Source organism: Cervus elaphus, chromosome 33 (genome assembly GCF_910594005.1).
Source record: "Cervus elaphus chromosome 33, mCerEla1.1, whole genome shotgun sequence".
In the NCBI taxonomy this organism is placed as follows: Eukaryota; Metazoa; Chordata; class Mammalia; order Artiodactyla; family Cervidae; genus Cervus; species Cervus elaphus.
The window spans coordinates 66,386,406-66,412,265 of record NC_057847.1 but is presented as its reverse complement, the minus strand read 5'-3'; the positions used below and the strand labels follow the sequence as shown (position 1 = coordinate 66,412,265).

Here is a 25,860-nt window from a genome sequence, read left to right as displayed (position 1 = left end):
GTGGCTTAGTGATAAAGAACCCGCCTGCCAATGCAGGAGATGCAGGTTTGATCCCTGGGTCAGGAAGATCCCCTAGAGTAAGAAATGGCAACCCACTCCAGTATTCTTGCCTGGGAAATACCATGGACAGAGGAGCCTGGTGGGCTGCAAGCCATGGGGTTGTACAGTCAGACACAACTTAGTGACTAAACAACCATAATAATAACAAGAGTTATTACTATTGCTAGGTTTATATGGGTTTAATACACGTACATTTAAAAAAAAAAGATTGAAGGAGGGGTGACAAATTGACTTTTTCCTAATTGAAAGGCAGAAGATAGCATAGCAAGTTAAGAACACTAGACTCTGGAAGTAGACTGCCTGCGTTTCAATCCTAGCTATGTGATTTTGGTCAAGTTACTTCATTTTTTTTGTGCGTTAGTTTTCTCATGTGTAAAATGGGAATGGTAATGATAATAATACCTTCCTTATAAGGTAATGTCAGTCATTTTATGTGGATTAAATTAATTAATACAACCACAGAACTTATAGTATACTGATATTATTCAGTATTAATTAAATCATGAATTCTTTGATGGTTTGACCTAAAGTTAAGATTAGTCTTTATTACTTGTAAATAACTTTGATCTTTATGATTAGTCTTTTAAAGGAATTTATTATGTTACTCATCAGTAATGATTGTTATTTCTCATAGCATTGGAGGTGTTGTGCTGGTAAATCTGTCAGGATCTGAAAAATCTCCTGGAAGAAACACAATAGGTAAATCTGACTCTGAATTCTTCCTGTTAGAATATACAAGAAAGACCTGTGCATATCATCGTGCATGTGCACATACACACACGTGTATGCATATGCACACGTGTGCACACACATACACACAGGGTGGGCACTAATAAGGTTTTATTAAAAAAGTTTTCCTTTGGAAATAATGTAAGAAAATTAAAAAATATAACACAAAACTCTCATATAACCTTCACTCAGATTCTCTTAACTGTTTATAACATACATAGCTACAGTACAGGTTTAAAAATCAGGAATTAACAGCTATTACAGTCATTTTTATTTAGTCTGTAGGTTCTTTTCAAATTTCACCATTTTTTCCCACTAATGTTCTTTTTCTGGTCCAAGATCATTTGTTGCATTTAGATATCATGTCTCCTTGGTTTTCTTTAATCTGTGACTATCCCACTGTCATTTTTTGCCTTTTATAACTTTAATATTTTTGGAGAATACTGTCCACTTTTTTTGTAGAATGTCCTTCAATTTATTTTTCTGGTATTTCTTAATGGTTAAACGTATATTGTGCATTTTTGACAAGAATACCATGGAAGTGATACTGTGTCCTGACAAATCCATCATATCAAGAAGGCTCATGATATTTATTTGTTGTGTTACTAATGACATTAATTTTAAAGTGATGTCTGTCAGGTTGCTCTAGTGTAGCTCCTAGTTTTTCCCTGTGTAAGTAATCAGCATTTTGTTAGAGATATGGAGACTATACATATATCCTGCCCATCATGCTTGCAGCCACTAATTTTGTCATTCACTTCTGATTTTTACCTGAAACAATTACTACTATGGTAAGCACTTAGTTTTTGATCCATTGTTTAGATGTAGCAGAAGAATCCAGCTTCCTTGGTTTCCTTCTGTATACTTTCTTTAGTTATTTAAAGTCCACTGAATAGAATAATGCTTTCTAAACTATTCCTGGATAGTGCCCAGGGAGCTGTGTCTCTTGAACTGTCTTAGCTCTTTCTCACCTAGAGTAGCTCTGTATGTTTAAAACAATGTATGTGTTTTGTGTGTGAGATTTTGTTGACAGACTTTCCTTTATAGCACTAATAAATAGATTTATTGAAACATTGAACTTTTGGATAATTGATTTAAAGTATTGAATGTGGTCACTTGGCAAATAGCACCTTATTATAGGTGTTTTTTAAAGGCTTACTTAAATGTTTTTGAGAGTGAGTTAATATATTAAAGAGAATCAATATTCATTATGCAGGAAGGAACTGCTAGTCGTACATTATGTTAGATATTTTAGAACATTAAAAAGTATAAATTATGTGTTTGCAGTTGTCAAGAAGTTTTTCTTTTAATCAGTATATATGATTGACAAAATGAAACCCCTAGAGAATAAAATCATACTACATTCAGCTGTAGTATTAAACTGTCTAAAATAGAAGACAAGCAGGATGGAAGTTTAGTGGAGTAGAAAGAGGATGCTTGGTGACAGTGTGGGACTTTAAAAGAGTCTTGAAGATGGTGGTAGAATGTGTATTAAAATGATACATGGCAGAGGGGAGAACAATATAAATAGCCTAGAGTGGGAAGAAAACATTGTTAAGTTGGCTATGTCAGGTTTCAGAATTGTTTATGTAGGGGAAGATAGGAAGTATGTACTTCAAAATTAAATACCAAAGTGTTGGTATTATAACATGTATATCTGATTGGTTAAATCATCAAGGTGAATGATTTCGTATTTGTTGGTTTATACTTTAAAGTCCTTCCTATATTCCTGGAGGACATGGATAAGGTGGGTTATACTTTATCTTTTCATATTTGAATAGCACTCATTTCTTGAAATAGGACCTGACTGTGTCAGATTTTAGTTATGTGTTGAATGAGTTCATGAACAAATACTTTATTATATTGACTTTTACAGGTTCCATTTGGTCTCTTGTTGGAGCCATGCTCTATGCTGTTTATATTGTTATGATTAAGAGAAAAGTAGACAGAGAAGATAAGTTGGATATTCCAATGTTCTTTGGTAAGAATATGTTTAACTTGTTGAGGCTATGTACTCTGAATGATTAACTTAGGGTTTTGTTTTTGTTTTTTGGAGGGAGTAGGGAAGGCTCCCTTCCCACTCCCCCATGTAATTCTTTAAAACCATTAGACTTTAAAGATTATGAAGTCCACTCTCAGTGTTTTTCTCTTATCTTGGTTCTGCATAATTGTGGACCTGGAGGAAATGTTCACTCTCCCAATGTGAGGTAAAAGAAATTCTTCTAATGTACCTTTTTCAAATTAATATCTTTAACCTGTAAATCAGATATTTTCCTCATTGATATCACTGGTTATGCTGTTATAAGCATGTGAGGGTTTACCTATTGTGTTATACATTTTGCCATTTTTGAATTGTTAGAAGCATAGGATTGGGGAAACTGCCCCAAAATGATGTCTAATACTAGTTCTGTCTATGAGCTAATTTTTACTAAAAATTGTAGGTCATTTTCACTTTAAGACTCAGACTCTTTTATGACATAGATTTTTTAATTACCCAATTACAGTTTCTGGCATCAATTCTTAATTTTGGTAAATGCCTAATATAATTTATAAATTCTTATTTGCCTGAAATGAGCTCGGTAAAGAAGTCCGATATCTAGGATTACAAAAGAAGAGTACATTGACATGATATGTTCCAATATCAATAGATAATGGAGCCTAGGGGTGAGAATTCAAAGTACAGCTTACAGGAAACCAGGAGACCTGGACTCTAGCTGTTGTAACTTCATTTATCTCATACTCATCTGAAAATGAGGAGATTAGACTAGGTTAGTAGCTGATTTATGAAGGATCCTGGGAAGATTGGAAGGAAGTGGAGTTGCATGTGTGAGTTTGGTTCCCAGACTGCTCTGCTGCTTGTACTGAAGCAATTCTGCTTTGTTGTTTTTTTAGCATTATAAATTAATTTGTAGAGATGATTTTTCTACTAAAAGTTTGAATATCTGCACCTAATGATTAACAAAAATAAAAGCTTTGAAAACCCACCAGACTGGGTGATCACTCAAGTCCTTTCAAGTAGAGAATTCCTAAGTATACCTTAAATATGAAGATAATTTTAATGACATCTTATTTTGAAGTCATAGAAAAGTCCATCTGGAATGAATTGAAATGCTAATATTTTGCAGTTTTTTTTTTTTTTAAAGATTGGCAGCTTTGAAGAAAAATCACTTCTTTACTCTTACTGGAGAGTATATGTAGACATATGCCATGATATGGAAAGCGATATGACTTTGACCTGGGCTTTAGAATAGACAGAATTAGAGAAGAAGTAGTTAGAATTGGGATGTGGAAAGTTCTTTGGGCATCACGGTGTGAGCAGAGCAGAGCAGGGAATAGTGAATAGATCCAGTGTGCTGGAGCATTCAGTTGAGGAAAGAGGAGAAGCGTATGAGGCGTATGAGACTCTGCAGAACTGGTGAAGTGATTTGGACCTTTCATCTCTAGATCCAAAGGTTGTCACTTCATGTGGAATTTCACAGGCTTCAAGTTCAGGGAACAAGAAGAGATCTGCTTCTTGATAATGCCAAAGTGAAAGTGAAGTTGCTTAGTCGTGTCCGACTCTTTGCAATCCCGTGGACTGTAGCCTACAAGGCTCCTCCATCCATGGGATTCTCCAGGCAAGAATACTGGAGTGGGTTGCCATTTCCTCCTCCAGGGGATCTTCCTGACCCAGGGATCAAACTTGGGTCTCCTGCATTGCAGGCAGACGCTTTACCCCAAAGTTTGGTGTTTTAACTACAACGATTTTTTAGTTATACAAGCTTTTTGTGTGTGTGTTGTTTATTTTTATCATTAGGTATCTTAAGTCGGTTTTCCTAGAAGCAGGATATGAGACAGTAATTTGGTGTGGGAGATTCATGGAAGGGGTGCTCTGCAGGAAAGACTGACAAGGGAGAGAAAGAAGCAGACCAGAGAGGGGGCAAGAACCATGTGATCTCTGGTGCAGCCGAGGCTTAGCCAGCTTGTCATAGGTCCCTGGGCAGGGAGCATAGCAGAGCAGAGGCAGTCCTCAGAATTGTCCTAGCCTAGAGCCGTTAGGGTTTGGCTGCAGAGGGTGTGGAGTGGGGAGAGGGTGGGATCTTTTTGGGAAAGACAGACTTGGTCGCTTGCTCTCCAAGACAGTCTTTTTTTTTTTTTTTTTTTAATTTTTTTTTTTAATTTATTTTTTTTGGTCATACATTGATATGAATCAGCCATAGATTTACACGTATTCCCCATCCCGATCCCCCCTCCCACCTCCCTCTCCACCTGATTCCTCTGGGTCTTCCCAGTGCACCAGGCCCGAGCACTTGTCTCATGCATCCCACCTGGGCTGGTGATCTGTTTCACCATAAATAGTATACATGCTGTTCTTTTGAAATATCCCACCCTCACATTCTCCCACAGAGTTCAAAAGTCTGTTCTGTATTTCTGTGTCCAAGACAGTCTTTCAGAGAAGGCAGGTACTGTAAGTCTTAGTGGCAGATAGAGTGGGCGTTCCAGCCCTATTACAATTTAACTAGGCATCCTAAATACAAGTTTATTATTTAGCAGCAAATATAAAACATATATCTACTGTAATTTAATTTTCTTTTAGGAAAGCTCTATAATTACCTCTGGATCCACAGTGAAATTGTGATGTTAAATTGTATAGAAAGTTCAATAAAAACTACTATAAAATTATAACATTTGTGTCTTTACATTTCCATGTGTGTAGTCATATATAAGCTCACATTTCTATATTTAAAATAATAGCATTTGTTGACTGTTTACTCATGCCATGTATTGTGTTATATTTTTGTCTAATCTTCCTAGTAACCTAATTAAATATTATTTTATACTTGTAGATTGGAAAACCGAGGTTTGCAAGAGGTTAGCATGTTGCCTAAAGATTACAGTAGGAATGAATGGTAGAGTGGGACTGGATCCCAGGGCAGTCAAACTGCAGAGCATGCGCTTAACCACTAAATGGTATACCGTTCCTTTACACACAGTCCATGCTTAGTTCATACTTACATAGCTATTTGTGTGTGTATGTAATCTCACAGACCAGCTTATGAGCTCTAGGAAGGCAGGAAACAAGGATTTTATCTTTTTTTGGAACCTTCCTCCATTATCCCCAGCATAGCATGGGTGCTTTAAACATAAATAGAGATTGAATCAGAGAGTAAACAGTGTATGTAGTTCCTCATAATAATTTACGCTGAACACATGTGCACACACATATGCACGAGTTACTCCTTCTCAGTTCCAGGACACTATATTATCATAATCTAAGGTTGACAGCCAACCTTTTTGAATCGCTATAAATGTTTTTTCTTCAGTAGTTGCTCTGTGCAGTAGGGATAGTTGAACCTTGAAGACTCCGTGATCCCCAGTCACTTGATAAAGTTTTTGCTTGTGTTCATCTCTCCTCAGGACTTAACTTAAAAACAAAAGTAACAGAACTTTCAGTTAAGGAAACCTAATGAAGCTCATTATGGGAAACCTAATGTTTTCTGATTGTAGAGCTGCAATTTTGAAAGATTGAAATAAATCACAGTTACTAACTTTTGTCTCTTGTATGTGTTTAGGTTTTGTAGGTCTCTTTAATCTGCTGCTCTTATGGCCAGGTTTCTTTTTACTCCATTATACTGGATTTGAGGACTTTGAGTTCCCCAATAAAGTAGTGTTAATGTGCATTGTCGTTAATGGCCTCATTGGAACAGTGCTCTCAGAGTTCCTGTGGTTGTGGTATGTACTGTTTATTACCCCGTGATTTATTAGTTACGAATTTATTGACTTTTGGCTAGTTGAAGCATTTCTATTTTTTCTGTCTTCTGATGGCCCTTCCTATGCACTTTCTCACCTTACACACTTACAACTTAACACAGTAACTCCGTTAGAGCAGGAACTTTTTTTTTTTTTTTTTAAATTTCTGTGTTCCCATTGCATAGAGTAGTGGCTTGCATATAGAAGTTCATAAATCTTTGTTGAATGATTAGATGAATATGAATGACCTATATTTATAGAACTGCTTTATAAAGTAGAGTGTTATGCAGATTAAAGGCATCATTTTCTAATGGACACTCACACTTAGGAGATGTGTATCCCAGGTATGCATATGTGAGTTCTAAGTGAGAATCTGGGAACTTTGCTTATTCAGGTGTCTTTGGAATGTCTGATTGTTCAGACTTTTGTTTATTCTCAGGACTTTTCATATGAGTGAGGCAGATATATAAACCCTAAGCTTTAGGGTTTGATTAATTTGAGATTTTAACATACTTTGATGTAATATCAACTATGTTGATATGTGATAATAATCTTAAAATAGTTTGAAGACAATATCATATATAGTGTTTAAGAAAACCTTCAAATACAGAGCTTAACACTTAGTTCTATTTCCATCTAATAGAAACTTGGAAACACAAATCGTACTTAACCTCCTGAATGAATCTTATTACATACCATTTAAAACTACTGATTAGTTTTCCCTTGCAAAAGACTGCAACAAAAACAGCCTTTTCCATGAAGTCTTGCTTAATGCTCTGCCTGCACGTCTCTCCCTTCCCAATTAGGGAAGTATCTCTTTCCTTGATGTCCTCCACTCGCACTCCCTTTTATGTAGTACTTAAAGGTTTAGTTTATGTTGTAGTAATTCATGTAATTGAGTTTTCTGGATAGCTCAAACAATAAAGAATCTCTCTGCAGTGCAGGAGACCCAAATTCAATTCCAGGGTCAGGAGGATCCCCTGGAGAAGCGAGTGGCTGCCCAGTCCAGTATTCTTTCCTGGAGAATTCCAGAGACAAAGGAGCCTGGCAGGATACAGTCCGTGGGATTGCCAAGACTGAGCATGAGGTTGTTAGGCCGAGTAACACACACACACACACACACACACACACACACACACACACACACACAATGTATGTAATTATCTCAAATTCCTTTGTTGATCTAAAACCCTTTGGTATCAAAATCTATTTCCTCATTTGTACAAATTATTTTAGGTGCTCATTTTTTTTTTTTTTTAACCAGAAGGACTTGCTTTTTTAATGTGTTAATATGTATCATATGTCTTGTTCTTTTATCCTATCACTTCTTTTGTTACATCATTTCTGTTGTCTCTTTCCACTCTTGGTTCTGGGGATGATGAAACTACTTACTGGTGATGTTTTGAGTGTACTTGGTTGAGCCATAAGGAATTGTTGATCTTCAGCCATTTTTTATGGCTGTTTGAGAGGGTTCAACTCAGTGAACCCTATGCTTTAAATGATTATGCACTCACTGTATTTTAATAGAAGTTTATATTCTGTACTAAGTTTAGTTTAAATTAGAAAATTTCAAAGCAAAGAGTTCTTACATATTTGAAAGAAATAATTTTTAAAAATTTTGTATATTAGACTAGAGAAAGGTTTATTATGGTTCATATTACATTAAGATTTATAGTAAACATGGACAATGCCACTTCCAAATATTAAAATACTCATTCCTTATTGAGAGCTTTATTTTAATAAATATATAGAATAGAGTTCATTATGCCAGCAGATTTTAATGTAGGCTTTGAGAATGAATAAATACTAGTTGTGACATATGTATGGAGAAGGCAATGGCACCCCACTCCAGTACGCTTGCCTGGAAAACCCCATGGACAGAGGAGCCTGGTAGGCTGCAGTCCACAGGGTCGCTAAGACTCTAAGAGTCGGACATAACTGAGCGAGTTCACTTTCATGCATTGGAGAAGGAAATGGCAACCCAGTCCAGTGTTCTTGCCTGGAGAATCCTAGGGATGAGGGAGCCTGGTGGGCTGCCGTCTATGGGGTCGCACCGAGTCGGACACGACTGAAGTGACTTAGCAGCAGCAGCAGCAGTTACATATGTAAGCTCTCATGTGAGCATTCTAGGTTTGCACACTTGGAAAATTTTACTCTTAATAAAATAACATGTTTTGAAGTATTCTTTTTTTTTCCATTTATTTTTATTGGTTGGAAGCTAATTACTTTACAGTATTGTAGTGGTTTTTGTCATACATTGACATGAATCAGCCATGGATTTACATGTATTCCCCATCCCGATCCCCCCACCCACCTCCCTCCCCACCCCATCCCTCTGGGTCTTCCCAGTGCACCAGCCCCGAACACTTGTCTCATGCATCCAACCTGGGCTGGTGATCTGTTTCACCCTTGATAATATAGATGTTTCGATGCTCTTCTCTCGAAACATCCCACCCTCGCCTTCTCCCACATAGTCCAAAAGTCTGTTCTGTACATCTGTGTCTCTTTTTCTGTTTTGCATATAGGGTTATCATTACCATCTTTCTAAATTCCATACATATGCGTTAGTGTACTGTATTGGTCTTTATCTTTCTGGCTTACTTCATTCTGTATAATGGGCTCCAGTTTCATCCATCTCATTAGAACTGATTCAAATGAATTCTTTTTAATGGCTGAGTAATATTCCATGGTGTATATGTACCACAGCTTCCTTATCCATTCGTCTGCTGATGGGCATCTATGAGTATTCTTTTTTATATTTAACTTTTTTAAATTTTAAGAGAGTAATAAATTTTTTAAAATGTACAAAATGGATTATAATGAAAAGATAATCTTTCCCTTCTACCCCAAATTTTCATTTCTTTTTCTCAAAGGCAACCACTGTTAATTTCTTAGCCTTCTACAATACAGAATTATCTGTACATACAGAAGTGTGTATCAATCTCTTGATCCTCCCCCCTCCAATTTGTTTTATTTTTAACATGCAAACTGTGGGTATCATGCTATACTTTTCTTTGTTCCCACAAGTTGTTGTCTTGTAAATCCTTACGTATCAGCCACTAGATTCATTTTTTAAAGCCTGTGTAGTATTCTAATCTGTTATGCTCCAATCCATTATGTAACATAATGCATAGAACATAATGTGTTTTACCAGTTCCTTCTTGAGAGACGTTTTTGTTTGTAGTCTTTTGCTTTGAAAGTAATATGGTATTAAGCATCCTTATATATGTTTTTGCATATACATGTAATTATTCTATAGGATAAATACTGAAAAAACTGAATCAAAACATGGACTTCTGATTCTGATAGAGAGTTACAAAATATTCTCCACAGAAGGAACACAGTTTATGTTCCCAAGTGTGTATATGAATCTTTGTTGTTGAAAAAACTGGACACTCAAAGTCATATATTATGATCAAAGCTACTTGGGCTGGATTTTTCAGGACTTCAAAAAAGTTTTATTTTTCAGATATACTTCTAAACTCAAGCACTTAAGAGTACTTTTAGTAACAACTCAGTAGCAGTAAATTAATCTGTAATGGAACAAATTTCATGTCCCTTAAATTCTAGGTGTTATTGTAACTCACAGCAATTATAAGAAGCATATCTATATGTTTTATGTCATTTTATATCTTAAAAATGATTAAATTACAAGTCATAATCTACATGTATGATGATTTCTTTCTTTTTAGGAAGGCAGGATTATCATATGTTAACTATAAATAGACAACTAACTTTAGCATATATAATCATGTACTGAGTAGCATACTAAAGATTTAAAAGTGCAGTTAATTTTTTTGGAAATTAGAGATGTGTACTTGTCACTCATTGTTTATTTAAAAAATTTTTTTCAAGTGCACCATTAACTCCATATACTGTACTGCTAGTGTAGATGAGAGGTTATCCACCTAGTCCTTGATCTCAGCATTTCCTGAAGTGTACTGAATGGATAATAGATCAAATGAATTCAGCCATCAGCTAAATTGGGAAACCTGCTATAAGTCAAATGGGTTTTTTAATACTTCATCTCAGACTCGGTCTGGTATTGCTTTGCACTATGAATCTCTAAGAACAAATGTATTTAAAAAACTCAGGACTTCCCTGGCGGTCCAACAGTTAAGAATCTACCTTCCAATGCAGGCAGTGCGGGTTTAGGATCCCTGGTCAGGGAACTAAGATCCCATATGTTGTGGGGCAACTAACCTCACATGCCACTTCTAAAGAGCAGCCCACGTGCCACAACGAAGAGCCTTCGAGCCACAAAGATCCCACATGCCGCAGCTAAGACCTGACACAACCAAATAAATAAATAATTTTTAAAAAAACAAACCCTCAGGGAATTCCCTGGGGATACAGTGGTTAGAACTCAGTGCTTTCACTGCCAGTCCAGGCCTTGGTTCTGGTCAGGGAACTAAGGTGCTGTAAGTTGTGTGGCCAAAAAAAAGAAAAGACCAATAATAATTTTTTAAACCCAGTATTTAATCCCCCAATACTCTTTTCACAGAGAAACTTATGAATTGTGGGCTATCCCTTGAATTCTGTTACACATCAATAAGAACTAATTGTCCAGCCTCTGTTGAACACTTAAAGTGACACACTTTATCAAGAGTTAGCCTCTTTTATTTCAGGACAATATTTTTAACCCTAACAGCTAGAATTTACTTACCTATAATTTCCATAGTTCTGCAGTCCTAACTATATATATTACAGCTTTATAATTAATTTTTATACACTCAATATCTATTCAATACAATGCTTTTCTTCATTTTTTATTCAGTTATATAAAATTATATTTTATATTTATATATATTTATATATTATATATAAAATTATGTATATAAAATTATATATTCAGTTATATAAAATTTATATTCAGTTATATAAAATTATATGCAGTTGATATGTCAGAATTTGATACTAACATTGATAACTCAATGTGAAAATAAAATGAAGAGCTTATGTTTTGGTTATATCAATTACTAGAAAAGTAAAAAACAGCAAGGAAATATCCTTAAAAAATACTCAGTTCTTTTTTTCTGATACTAAGCCAAACCAAAAGAGCAACAAACATCTAAAGACTACTTAATTTTTAATGAGGGCAAGATATTTTTGCTTTAATGACAGACTCACCTGTTGGTTATCACTTTCTTACTGTGTTATAAGTTATTGTCCTGAACTTTTATTATAGCTGTTTCTTTTGTTATCTAAGTGTCATTATCATGAAACTAAGAATTTTTCTGACAGTTTTATAAAAAATGTTAACAAAATATAAGTTACACATCCAAAGTTGAATATCATCTGTAAGCAGATTTAGAAAATAGTATAAAATCTTTTGAAATTTATATATTGGATTTTTAATATTTGAAGATGAATTTTAAGAATTATCCTAGTAACTTTATTTTATTATTATGTTAGTCCATCCTAAGCTTTTATCCTGATCTCTCTTGCCTATATGGTAGGATAATTTTTATTTTTTAAGACTTTTTGGATGTGAACCATTTTTAAAATCTTTATTGGATTTGTTACAATATTGCTTCTGTTTTATGTTTTGGAGTTGTGGCCACAAGGCATATGGGATTTTAGCTCCCCAACCAGAAATCAAATCTGCACCGCTTGCATTGGAAGGTGAAGTCTTACCTGGACCATCAGGGAAGTCCCCCTAGGATAGATAATTTTTGATCATTGTTTTTCATTGGTTCTTTTGTGGTTTTGCTATGGAAATGTATATTTTCTTTCTTTTATTTTTTTAGGGGCTGCTTTCTTACCTCATCATTGATAGGCACACTTGCACTAAGCCTTACAATACCTCTATCCATAATAGCTGACATGTGTATGCAAAAGGTAAGGTAAACTATTTATTAGATATTTTAAGTATATTATTAAATCAGAGCTAATAATGAAAGTTAAGGGATGTGACTAAATTATGAAGATGACCATGAATAATACTTGGTGCCTTCTCTTCCAAACTGTTTTACTACACAGAGATATAAAAAGTACCAAAGAAATGGTCATCTTTGTAATTTAGTCGCATTTAGTTTTTTATTTAAAAAACAATTCTTTGTTATTTAATTTTGTTTTCTGATTCAGTAGATTTTTTATTTGCTGTGGTTAAGAATGGAAATCTCTGTAATTGAGAATTAATTATTCTACATATGCCATGATTTTCAAAGTGTGAATAGTATAAAATATATATAACACTAAAATCATACATCATATAATATCCAGGCCTTTCCACATCTTCAGGTCATAATCTTGAATATCAACTAAAATTAGTCAAACTAGGGAAATGATGCTTATCAAAGGATTTTGGTAGCTGCTGTGTAAATGTACTTTACCATACTGATATTTTGAAAAATCAGTTTATTGCAGATTTGAAAAATAAAAATTGAAGATTAATTTTATTTTTGAATTTTTTAAGAAGACCTGTAATAGCAAATTTAATTTTAGTAAATGCTACTGTAATTTGTTCAAATACTTTAAGATGGAGGCAAAACAGAAGGGAAAATATATGTATATATAATTGATTAGAAAAACACACCGACAGTCACTTCTTGATTGCGCATCAGGCATTTAGTTAAATGAGTAGGCTGGGCCTTTGGTGGGAATTGAGGGCAGAAGATGCATTCTGGAAAAAGTAGCAGGGTGTGTCCCAGAGCTGCAATAGAAACATGGTGGGAGTAACTTACTTTCTTAGGTTTTTTTTATTCTAATAGTCAAGTGTATTTATATATATCAATAGTTTCTGAAATTTTTGCATTCATTAACTTTATTTATTGTGCTTAAGATACTTATTTTTTTAACTTATTGATATTTGGTATAATAGGAAGCATCCCTGATTGCATTCAGACTTACATTCATATATATTCAGAAATTAGACTTTTTTTTGTTTACTTGGGCAGTTTTCATTTGATAAATGTCTTCATTTTTAAAAAAAAATTTGTCCTTATAGCTTGCTGGAAATCAAATTAGAAGTTTTTTATTATTTGGCAACATAAAAATAACTGCGTTGTTAAAAGTGAACTTTGCCTGTAAAAGTCATCTAGAGTTTTATCTATCTTTATGACGTTTGGTTTTTTTCAGTAGGATTTTTTTAGTTGAATAGTCATGATATCATTCTGTCATCTATATTTGCGTTTTTAACTCTCATTAGTCATAAGTTTTTTTATGCTGTACTTTTTCTGTTCTTGGGTCATTTAAATTAATCATGGTTTTTCTAGATTATTAAATATCCTGCAAATATTCCAAGAATATGTTATACCAATAGTTTGATAACACTGTGAAGGGTTTTTAGTACTGACTGCTGGGTGTTCTTAGGCTGACTCAGCCTGTGTGTATGTACCATATGAGAAGAATGTGCATGCTGAAATTTGTCAGTGGTTTTCCTTGGGTTTTCCTGGTGGCTCAGAGGTTAAAGCATCTGCCTGCAATGCGGGAGACCCAGGTTCGATTCCTGGAGAAGGATCCCCTGGAGAAGGAAACGGCAACCCACTCCAGCATTCTTGCCTGGAGAATCCCATGGACAGAGGAGCCTGGTGGGCTACAGTCCACAGGGTCACAAAGAGTCAGACACGACTGAGCGACCTAACTAACTTTCCTTGTGTTATGCATTATGAGTCCTTCGTAAATAAATAATTATTTTCACAAAACTCCTTTACTCTGACTAAAGCTAATATGAAATGAAATAGTACATGTTTCCCACAAGAGAGAGTCTTGCCTTTGATTGTAAAGCTGATTTCTTTAATACTTAGAAAGGGTAAGCAGATTTCTTCCCTATTTTAAAGATAGGAGTTACTGTTTTCATCATTATTTTGAAAGCAAACTACCAGTGTGTTGCAGCTGAGTCTCAATAATTAATCAGTGTAGGCTTTTTTTGGCAATTGTTTTTGATCCTAAGTTGAATCTAGGTGGTAAAGGAAATAATTTTGTTTTTATAACTTTATGGGATCTCATTATTTTTAATCTTCTTGATGACCCAGGTAAAATGATGGTTTGGAGGGTCAGGATTAGCAATCTGAGAGCTCCTCACCACTGAGGCTTTGCCTGTCTCCTTTGGCTCACATTTCCTAGTAAAAATATTTCTCCTGGTAGTCTTTATTTTACTTAGTTGTGATTTCCTTTGGAATCTTTTTCTTTTCAAGCTTTTCATCTGTAAATTGTTTGCCAAAGTTTCACTTAAGAGTTTCATCTGTTTTCAGTACTGTCGTAAGAAAAGACCCATACCATAATACAGCATCACAGCTATAGCATAACTTAGTTTTTTATAGATGGGAATTAAAAAAAAAAAATGACTTCAGAAACTAGAGGGGAAGAATCAACTTGAAAATAGTCAGTAAAGAACAAATGGGCAGTGTGATGTGTAAGACAGATGCTTAAAAATTTGTAATTCTGTTTCTGATGTACTCTGCCTAATAACTGAAAAGCATGCTTTCCTCTCTTTCCTTTAGGATATTTTCTAAGTAAGAGGTATTTTTGTTGGTAATTGAAACAAGTGATTAGTATAAGTAAATCCTTATATTTAATAATAACATTCTTAATATATTGTCAGTGTTTAGTATTATTTTCTTGGTGTTTTATTTGTTCAAGTTATCACAAATAGAAAAGTTGTGTTTAAGGAAAAATTGTCTTAATGATAATTGTGGGTTTTTTTTTTTTCTTTTTTCCTATCTCTTATTTTTAGGTGCAGTTTTCTTGGTTATTTTTTGCAGGCGCTATCCCTGTATTTTTTTCATTTTTTATTGCAACTCTCCTGTGCCATTACAATAATTGGGATCCTGTGATGGTGGGAATTAGAAGAATTTTTGCCTTTATATGCAGAAAACATCGAATTCAGAAGTAGGTTAAGTTCCAATATAAATTTTTCAAAATGTTTGCTAAGTAAGTTGGGAATCATACCATGCTGACCTAGCTTTTAGAGATTCTGTGAAGAATTTTTAAAAGATTATAATATTATATATACAATGCCAGTTAAAAGAATTTGTTTAGATCTATGGGTGATAGGATAATTTTTTCAAAACTGCTGTTTTTAAAAAAAATGTTTTAATTCACAGGTGAAATCAAAGTGCTTACAGTTTTGCTGTAACAAATTTAAATGTAGAAAACATTGATGTGAACAAAATTCATAATAAAATATGGTAGCATTGCCTCATTTTCTTTTTCATTTTTTTTTAAGAGAGAAAGCGTTTTATATTCTCTAAAACATTGTATTACAGAATGTAAAGAACTTACATTCTGTAAAGAACTTGGGACAGTCTTGCTGTAGTCTTAGGTCTGACCTCAGGCATTAGCCAGTGGAATAGATCATTTGTAAAAGTTCGTTTCAGGTGTAAAGCTTTCCTAACTATTGTCTTTTTTTCTTTTTTCTTTTTTTTTAAGGGTTCCAGAAGACAGTGAACAGTGTGAGAGTCTCATTCCTATGCATGGTGTTTCTCAGGAGGATGGGGCTAGTTAGCTATAGTCCAGGTTTGTATGTTAGTGGACATTAGTACTGAATAAGGTTCTTATTCTTTTAAAAATTGTATTTATTTTTATTTTTGGCTGTGCTGGGTCTTCGTTGCTGTGCAGGCTTTTCTTTAGCTGTGAACAGGGGCTACTTGGTTGCAGTGCACAGGCTTCTCATCACAGTGGCTTCTCTTGTTGCAGAATAGGCTCTAGAACACACAGGCTTCAGTAGTTGCAGCATCTGAGCTCATTAGTTGCAGCGCCTGAGCTCTCGAGCACAGTCTCAATAGTTGTGGCACACAGGCTTAGTTGCTCCACAGCTTGTGGGATCTTCCCAGATCAGCAATCGAACTCACATCCCCTGCATTGACAGGCAGATTCTTTACCACCGAACCACTAGGGAAGCCCAGGTCCTTATTCTTGTATTGCTCAAATACAGAATCTATTTCCTATAATTAATTTCTTTGAGAGTTGATACAGATTAGAGGCTGAGAAAGTCCAACTCTAGAGTCAAACTGCCTGGGATCCAATTCCAGCCTTTGTGTGTACTAGCTGTGTGACCTTATGCAAGGTTCGTAACCTCATTGTGCCTCAGTTTTCTTCTCTGTGAAGTGGGGTTGCGGAAGAACCTCCCTCACAAAGTTGTTAGAAGTATTAAATACTTGGTAAGTTTAAAACACATGAAATATGGTACCTGACCCAAATAAGTGATTCCCAAGCATATCCAGTCCTTTCTCTATGCATGTGTGTGTTTACCATAACTGGCGTGATACATCCAACATATCCTGATTCTCTGACTATGCTTTTTCACTTAACAATGTTTCGAGAACATTTTTTTTTTTTTAATTTTAAGAAATAGTATCTTTTATATTTCTTACATGACAGAAAGAGTTTTGTTGTGTTTTGGCTGCTGTGTCTTCACTGCTATGTGTGGGCTTTCTCTAGTTGCCGCAAGTGGGGGCTACTCTCTAGTTGCGATGCATGGGCTTCTTGTGGTGGTGGCTTCTTTTGTTATGGAGCACAGACTCTCGGGCCTGCAGCTTTAGTAGTTGTGATACATGGGCTTAGTTGTTCTATGGTGTGTGGGATCTTCCGAGACCAGGGATCAAACCTGTGTCCTCTGCATTGGCAGGCGGATTCCTAACCACTGGACCACCAGGGAACCCCTGATTGGTCACTTTTTATTCTAGATTTTACTCTTAGGATGGCTATACATGCAATAGTGTGAAGAGTTAAGAGTTCTACAAGACTTCTTGTCTCCTGCCCTGCCTATACTGCTCTCATTTTTTTTCCCACCCTGAGGAGTCCCTTTAAACTCGTCATTGATTCTTTCTGTGTTTTCCTCTCCATCTAAGTACCATGCTTATACTTCTGTTTCTTGCTTTCTCAGTTTCAGGCATCTTCAGTTGATTTCCCCACTATGGCAGTATAAGATAGGTTACTTTCAGCTTCCCCTCCTCTGCTCCCACTCCACTTGCCTGCCTTCCTTCCTCCTCATCATCCAGGATAGTTACCGTGTGGCTTGGACAGATGTGTTATCAGTGTTTACCAAGTTATGACCATATCAATGTTATTTTTCCTGAACCGTGTAGGATTGTGCCTGGCATTTAACCAGTCCGAGACCCTTTCTTCCTACCCCTTTCAGAGAATTAACCTCAGATCTTCTCCTGGGATAGAGAAGAGGCACTTGATTAGCTGTGAAAAGTGAAGGGAGGGCATCTGAGTATCTAGTTGCCTTTTTCTATAAACTTTGTACCAATTTTAGTACATTTTTAGTTGTACATTTTTTTTGTTTTTTAGTTGTACATTTTTAGTTGAGGCTGAGCTGGCTGAGCAGGGACCTCAGATTGGAGAAGGCAATGGCAACCCACTCCATTATTCTTGCCTGGAGAATCCGGTGGACAGAGGAGCCTGGTGGGCTGCTGTCCATGGGGTCGCACAGAGTCAGACATGACTGCAGCGACTTAGCATGCGTTTTTAGTTGTTTCTTTACCTCTCCCTACAGAGATACCTGGTTGTATTTCTTCATTGCTAACTAAGAATTAGCTGCTATATTCTTGTCTCTGTTCTTTGTCCATGTGATTTAAACCTTTAAAAGAAAATCCCTTTATTGTCGTTTTCCTGAGGTTTTGGAGATAGTAGAACTAAATATGTATTTTGCCATATTTAAATTTTTTTTAAATGCAAATAGGTATTTAAAGCTTTTTTAGAAAATATGTTATTTATTTACTTATTTCACTGTGTTGGGTCTTAGTTGCTACACCTGGGGTCTTTCACAGAGGCAGGTGTGCTTCTCCCTAGATACGGCGCATGGGCTCTCGAGTGCACAGGCTCTCTAGTTGCAGGGCACAGCCTTAGTTGCCCCACAGCATGTGGGATCCAGTTCCTTGACCAGGAATTGAACCTGCATCCCCTGCATTGGAAGGTGGATTCTTAACCACTGAACCATCAGGGAAGTCCCTCTTTCAATCTTTTGAATGCTTTAATTTATGCATTTTCCCTCCCTGGTATGCTGTGTATCATTTTCATACTCACGTTCATACCCACTCTCACCCAGAAATTTTTGGAAGTGAGAGCAGGATAAAGAGAAGATAGTGAAGACTAAAGAAGATAGACTACGATAGAGTAGAATAAGAGGCTGGGTTAGAGGAGTCTTTGTCTTCACAGGGATAATGGTAGGATGTATTATGAGTAAAACTGTTATTTTGTGATCTTAAAATAGCATTAGATGTCAGTGAACATGTAGAACTCACCATCAGTCCTTAGTACTCACCTCAAGTTCTAGTATCCAGTTATTAAGTATATAGACTGTATTTGATATATATTTCAATGTTAAGCTAATTTGCTTTTTAAAATATAAATTAGAAAATTAAAGCTGACAGTTGTAATCTAATGATGATTATGTGTTTATTTTTATTTTTAGCTTGGTGATGGAATAGTATACAGCGAAGAGACAATCTCTGGCAAGTTTTTGTAGAAAAATGTTTCAGTGCCTAGTCTGAAAAATAACAGTTTCAGTTCTTTGGAACTCTAAAACATATTTTCCTCATATCTTTTGTCTTCATTTTCATAATGAAGTACTTTGCTGTGTAGCTGTGTACATACCACTACAGTTATAGGAAGTTTCAGTCTACAGTCCATCTAAAGGACCAACCTGCCTTATACATCTCAAGGAATTCAACTGATAAAATAATTTGAACTAATCAAAGGATAAAATTTTAATGTTCTGGAGACTTTATTTTCACATATTATTTGTTAAATGCTGGACTATATTAGGAAAATGTTTTCAGAAATCATTTTAAGTATATAGATCAGTGTTTCTTACAGGTAAAATGCTCAAATAAGCTGCCTATAATAGGTACGAATTATATTTTTTAGTTTTGTAGAATATTACAAATTAATAAAACAAAAAATGTTTAATTTATGCAACAGATATGTTCACACAAATTTGGTAGGACTTTAAAAAGAATCAACGTTTGACAGAAGATCTGTTTCATTTACACTGCATATACTGTATTATCCTTTCATAGCATTAGGTGCCTTGTACTTTAAATCTGTGACAAACCATGATGAATTTTTAAAGGGGAAGTATTACTGTAAAATGAAGAATTATGTATTTCTAAAGGCTGTAATGCTGTACGTTTAATTGATAAAGCTCTGCTTATTTAGAGTTTTGAAGAAATAGCCTCTCTTCAATTAAACATTTTCATAATGGAATGATGTAAATTGAAGTGATAAAGTATTATTAAAATAAAATGTTTATATATATGTGTGTGTGTATTACAGATCTACCAATTGGTTTCTGGTTTTTTCATATATAAATATGCAAAATTGTACTAGAACTAGATGCCTCTTTTTAAAATAATTTTAGTTTTCCTAAATAAAGTTTATGGTTAAAAACCAAAGAAGGAAGGCAAGAAGAAATTCTACTTTAAAAATTACAGTTGAACTTTTCCTCTGCCAAGATTAAATTAATTATAAAATACTCCTGATTTAACTCTTAGACCTACGTCCTTATTGTGCAGCTGCTCCTGGACTTGACTCACTGTAAACCTCGGAGGATGAATGTATGTCCCAGATCCATTCAGTCTTTTGATTAATCAGAGCCCATTTCCTTCTCAAGTTTTGTGAGACTAGTTCATTTCTCTTTAGAATTTCTTAAGAATTGAATTATGATTCAATTCAAAGAATTATGATTTTTAAGAATTCCCTTTGTAATGCTTAGCTTCAGTTTGTCTTATTCACAATCTTAAAATTGCTTTGGTGTTACTATAAGTCTAAAGTGAAGTTTAGCTTGTCCTGAGAACTTTTATATTACATTAATTTAAAAGACTTGTTTCTTGCTAACATTAAATTTAAAAAATAGACATCTGTTCTCCTATTTGGTGCCACCAATAAATCTTATGCTGAAAATCATAATTGATTTTGTTAGCTTGACACAGGTCAAAGGCATGTAAAGAATGTGGACTTATAAGAAATTTTATCCTGGAAAGAACTACTGAAGTAACATTTAAGTTACTCAAAGACTAAGTTTGGTTGAAATTTATTATCTGTATACCTCTCTACTTTCTATTTTTGCTGTTTTGACAGTTTGCCAGTACCTCTTGGCAATTACAGGATGAAATAGTTGAAACAGTGATGGTGAAATTAAAACTTTAAATTATTCTCTAAATATGGTAGGAAAAGAAATTGAAGTCAGAAGTTTTTAGTTGTCCATGTGCTCTATGTTCATATGCCATACAGATCATGTGTTGTCACTCAGGATTCCAAGAAGTTAATATATTGGAAAAATCTTGAGAGGGTCTTCTTCCACTTGGCTATTATGCTTTTTATCAATGAGCAGCCTCTTTAGAAGGAAGCAGTGTTATTGCTTACCTGAAAGTATGAATTACTACTGCTTTGCAGTATTATCTTCTCTCCTAGTTATATTTATCTTAATGATTTTTATATTTGAATACTGTAACCATGGCAAATGAGCAGTTGAGGACTTCCTTCCTGCATCTTTGTAGTTGAGGGTTCATCTTCTGAAGAAGTAGTTATGGTAGATTACTTCCATGCTGTGATTACCTGGAAATCTAGGTGTCAGGGCTCTAGGGTGACAGCAGTCACATTGTGGACCTTTGTAAGTATTGGGAGAGGCTACACTGAAGTATTTGCCAATGTCCTTCATCTCTGTTGGAACAGTGTTGGCCTGTGATTATATTTTTCTGAATCTAAAGACCAAAATAGAGATTTCTAATACCTTGTTTCAGTCTTCTGCTTTTCTTCCCATACATAATTTAAATCCCATTATTGTATAATGTTTCAAATTATGACCTTGATGAAAGGGAGTCTGCTGTTTTGTCAGACTTTCTGTTAAATGAACCTCAGAATCTCTATTAAAACCGAAAAACGAGGCAGCCTTAAAAGCTTGGGTGAACGCTTTTTGAAGCTTAGAAAAGCCATTAGGGGTGCATAAGGCACCTATAATTATCCCTGTAAATAAATTTTGATTTTTAAAAAATTTATTTTTTTATTGACTTCTATCAGCCTGATTAACCCCTTAAACTGATTTTTCCACTGGCAGGGAACGAATAAAATTCATTGTTTCTATAGAAGTGAGCTCACAAGGTAAAATGAATATTCTCAGTTATACAGTCTTATTTCAGGAAGAATGCTAATGCCTGCTTTATAGTCGGTTTTGCAGAGCCAGTTTGGGGATGTAAGGTATGTCTTCTATGGAATCCGAGGTTCTTTGTAAGGCACTTTGGTAGGATCTGTAATTCTCAGTGTGCTAGCTGAGGAAACAAAATGTCCTTAAAGAAGGATAAAGTAGGCAATTAATTTTAAAATATATTTCTGAGAATCATATTAGCAAATAAATGAAATGTTATTTTTATATCAAGCAATTCTAGTTGTTGTAATCCTGCATCATTTCTGCCTACTTTCTTTTTGAAATAGTTATTACTAAATAATATTATAGAAGAGTGAAAAAAAAACTAAGAAATGACTGTTACCTGTGACATCTGCAGGTGTAACTTATATGGCTAACAACTGTGTGCCGGCTTTTCTTCAGTAGACACAAGGCATACGTGCAGAATTTGAAGGTAGGGTTCTACTTTAGTATGTCATGTACCAAAGATTCCATTCAGATAAATTGAGGTACATTTTTTACATAGACTTGCAATTTTTAGACCCTCCCCATTTCCTTTTTTGTACTATTAGTTTCATTAATCTGTGGAAAAATTAATAACAAGTATTTCATAGTTCATACTCTATATGTACTCTATAGGAAATTTCCTTTTAAATATTGGGAACCTTTAAAAAACTGGAGATAGAAAAGGGGTTCGTTATAAATTTGAAGCAAATAATGACCATTGAGAATTTACTGTTATATTAACATAAAACTTTTTTTTTTTGCCATCACGCATCAAGATTACATGATAATTGAAATCTCTATTTTAATTTTAACTCATTTTAATGATTACCTTATTTTCATTGTGATTTTTTTGTTTCCTAAGAAAAAATTGTGCTTTATGTATCTTGGAAACTTATCTTTTAGTGTCATTGCATTTATAAAACAATGCTTTCCTATAAATTTCCTGTATGAAATATGCATATTAGAATGGCAGCTAATGAAATCATTGTCATATATTTAAGGGAAAATTGCATATGAAAAGAAATTAGTATTCTGTGGTTAGACATATTTGCCAAAATGCTAAAATGAAATGGCAAAATCTCCAATGAGAACATTTTGAATTTTTGTAACATAAATGAATTTATTTTTCATATGGGGGTTTGGAGTGGAGAAGTACACAGATGATACCAGGATTTCCTTCATGATGCTAATATTTTAAAGGTGGAAAAGAAAACCGTCCAAATTGAAACTTTGCACAAGGTAATTCACTAAATTCCTACTTGGTTTTCCTGCACCTAGTTTTAATTATGGCAAGTGATAATAGAGTCAGGCACTGGTATTTGTTAACTTCAGTGGATCTTTGTAAGACAGGCAGAGATTTCTGTTTCAAGAATCTTATTTATTTTAGACATAAGGTGAAACAGCTTCAGAATCTTACTGCCAGTATTTGTTTATTCAGAATAACTCTCAATTTTCTTTTTTTCTCAACAAAAAAATTCAGTGTCAGTTAGATCATGTAACATCCAAAGCAAAATTTTGTTGAAGGCTATCTATGTCATGATATTCTGGTATAAAGGGTAATACACTAAGTTCTTGTGACCTCTGCAGTAGTTTAGTGTAAAATTACATGTATTTTAATATACGTGTTCCAAGTAGAGTTTTTGAGAGACAGCGTGCTAAAAGAGCAGTGGCTCTAAAGCTTGAGGATTTCACCAGCACCACTTGCAGGGCTTGCTGGTCCCCCCTCCACAGTTTCTGATTAAGCACTGTTAGAGAAGGCCTGGGAATTTGTATGTCTAACAGTTTCCAGGTAATGCTCCTGTTGCTGGTCCTAGGAATCATTTGTGAATCATTATCCTGAGGAAACAGTCTTGTTCTGATGGGTGGGGCCATGCTCAGTAAATCCAATTTTCTGTCTCCCTTGGGTGGGGCTGTGTTCCCTCCCTGTTGTTTGACCTGAAGCCAAGTGCTGGTGGAGGTAATGAAGATAATGGCTGCTGCTGCTGCTAATTCGCTTCAGTCGTGTCCGACTCTGTGCGACCCCATAGACGGCAGCCCACCAGGCTTCCCTATCCCTGGGATTCTCCAGGCAGGAACACTGGAGTGGGTTGCCATTTCCTTCTCTAATGCACGAAAGTGAAAAGTGAAAGTGAAGTCGCTCAGTCGTGTCCAACTCTTAGCAACCCCATGGACTGCAACCCACCAGGCTCCTCCGTCCATGGGATTTTCCAGGCAAGAGTACTGGAGTGGGGTGCCATTGCCTTCTCTGGAAGATAATGGCAACCTCCTTCAAAAGGAGGATTAGAGATTTATTGAGCATGGCCTCTTCTGCCAAGAGAATGCACTGGTCATAACAAACACCCGCTTCCAACAACACAGAGAAGACTCTACACATGGACATCACCAGATGGTCAATACCAAAATCAGGTTAATTATATTCTTTGCAGCCAAAGATGGGGAAGCTCTATACAGTCAGCAAAAAAAGACCGGCAGCTGACTGTGGCTCAGATCATGAACTCCTTATTCCCAAATTCAGACTTAAATTGAAGAAAGTAGGGAAAACCACTAGACCATTCATGTATGATCTAAATCAAATTCCTAACAATTATACAGTGGAAGTGAGCAATAGATTTAAGGGACTAGATCTGATAGACAAAGTGCCTGATGAACTATGGGCAGAGGTTCGTACAGGAGACAGGGATCAAGACTATCCCCAAGAAAGAGAAATGCAAAAAGGCAAAATGGTTGTCTGAGGAGGCCTTACAAATAGCTGTGAAAAGAAGAGAAGCCAAAAGCAAAGGAGAAAAGGAAAGATATTCCCATTTGAATGCAGAGTTCCAAAGAATAGCAAGGAGAGATAAGAAAGCCTTCCTTAGTGATCAATGCAAAGAAATAGAGGAAAACAACAGAATGGGAAAGACTAGAGATCTCTTCAAGAAAATTAGACATACCAAGGGAACATTTCATGCAAAGATGGGCTCAATAAAGGACAGAAATGGTATGGACCTAACAGAAGCAGAAGATATTAAGAAGAGGTGGCAAGAATACACAAAAGAGCTATCCAAAAAAGATCTTCAAGACCTGGATAACCACGATGGTGTGATCACTCATCTAGAGCCAGACATCCTGGAATGCGAAGTCAAGTGGGCCTTAGGAAGCACCACTAGGAACAAAGCTAGTGGAGATGATGAAATTCCAGTTGAGCCATTTCAAATCCTAAAATATGATGCTGTGAAAGTGCTGCACTCAGTATTACAGCAAATTAGGAAAACTCAGCAGTGGCCACAGGACTGGAAAAGGTCAGTTTTCATTCCAATCCCTAAGAAAGGCAAGGCCAAGGAATGCTCAAAGTACCATACAGTTGCACTCATCTCACACACTAGCAAAGTAATGCTCAAAATTCTCCAAGCCAGGCTTCAACAGTACGTGAACCGTGAACTACCAGATGTTCAAGGTGGATTTAGAAAAGACAGAGGAACCAGAGATCAAATTGCCAACATCCACTCGATCATTGAAAAAACAAGAGAGTTCCAGAAAAACATCTACTTCAGCTTTATTGACTATGCCAAAGCTTTTGACTGTATGGATCACAAAAAACTGTGGAAAACTCTTTAAGAGAAGGGCATACCAGACCGCTTGACCTGCATCCTGAGAACTCTATATGCAGGTCAGGAAGCAACAGTTAGATCCAGACATGGAACAACAGACTGTTTCCAAACCAGGAAAGCAGTCCATCAAGGCGGTATATTGTCACCCTGCTTATTTAACTTACATGCAGAGTACATCACATGAAATGCCAGGCTGGATGAAGCACAAGCTGGAATTAAGATTGCCAGGAGAAATATCAATAACCTCAGATATGCAGGTGACACCACTCTTATGGCAGAAAGCGAAGAAGAACTAAAGAGCCTCTTGATGAAAGTGAAAGAGGAGAGTGAAAAAGTTGGCTTAAAACTCAACATTCAGAAAACTAAATCATGGCATCTGATTCCATCACTTCATGGCAAATAGATTGGGAAACAGTGGAAACAGTGAGAGACTTTATTTTTTTGGCTCCAAAATCACTGCAGATGGTGAATGTAGCCGTGAAATTAAAAGACACTTGCTCCTTGGAAGAAAAGCTATGACCAATCCAGACAGCATATTAAAAAGCAGAGACATTACTTTACCAACAAAGGTCCATCTAGTCAAAGCTATTGTTTTTCCAGTAGTCATGTATGGACGTGAGAGTTGGACTATAAAGAAAGCTGAGCGCCAAAGAAGTGATGCTTTTGTTTTTGTGTGTG

General features: G+C 35.5%; 2 protein-coding genes across 2 annotated transcripts in view; both read left to right on the top strand.

Annotated features, from left to right (window-relative positions):
- Nucleotides 1–19,725, top strand: part of SLC35F5 (solute carrier family 35 member F5) — a 38,608-nt gene extending 18,883 nt beyond the window's left edge. Inside the window, exons 10-16 of the mRNA XM_043894423.1 lie at nucleotides 695–759; nucleotides 2,666–2,770; nucleotides 6,342–6,501; nucleotides 12,270–12,360; nucleotides 15,197–15,351; nucleotides 15,892–15,978; nucleotides 18,881–19,725. Coding sequence (XP_043750358.1) covers nucleotides 695–759; nucleotides 2,666–2,770; nucleotides 6,342–6,501; nucleotides 12,270–12,360; nucleotides 15,197–15,351; nucleotides 15,892–15,967 — 652 coding nt within the window. The 3' untranslated portion in view covers nucleotides 15,968–15,978; nucleotides 18,881–19,725. The remainder of the gene's footprint in view (nucleotides 1–694; nucleotides 760–2,665; nucleotides 2,771–6,341; nucleotides 6,502–12,269; nucleotides 12,361–15,196; nucleotides 15,352–15,891; nucleotides 15,979–18,880) is intronic.
- Nucleotides 19,726–22,607: 2,882 nt separating this feature from the next.
- The window catches only part of GPR39 (G protein-coupled receptor 39), a 384,835-nt gene continuing 381,582 nt past the window's right edge, over nucleotides 22,608–25,860 (top strand). The window contains exon 1 of the mRNA XM_043894069.1: nucleotides 22,608–22,834. The gene's annotated coding sequence lies outside the window, so the exon portion shown is untranslated. The remainder of the gene's footprint in view (nucleotides 22,835–25,860) is intronic.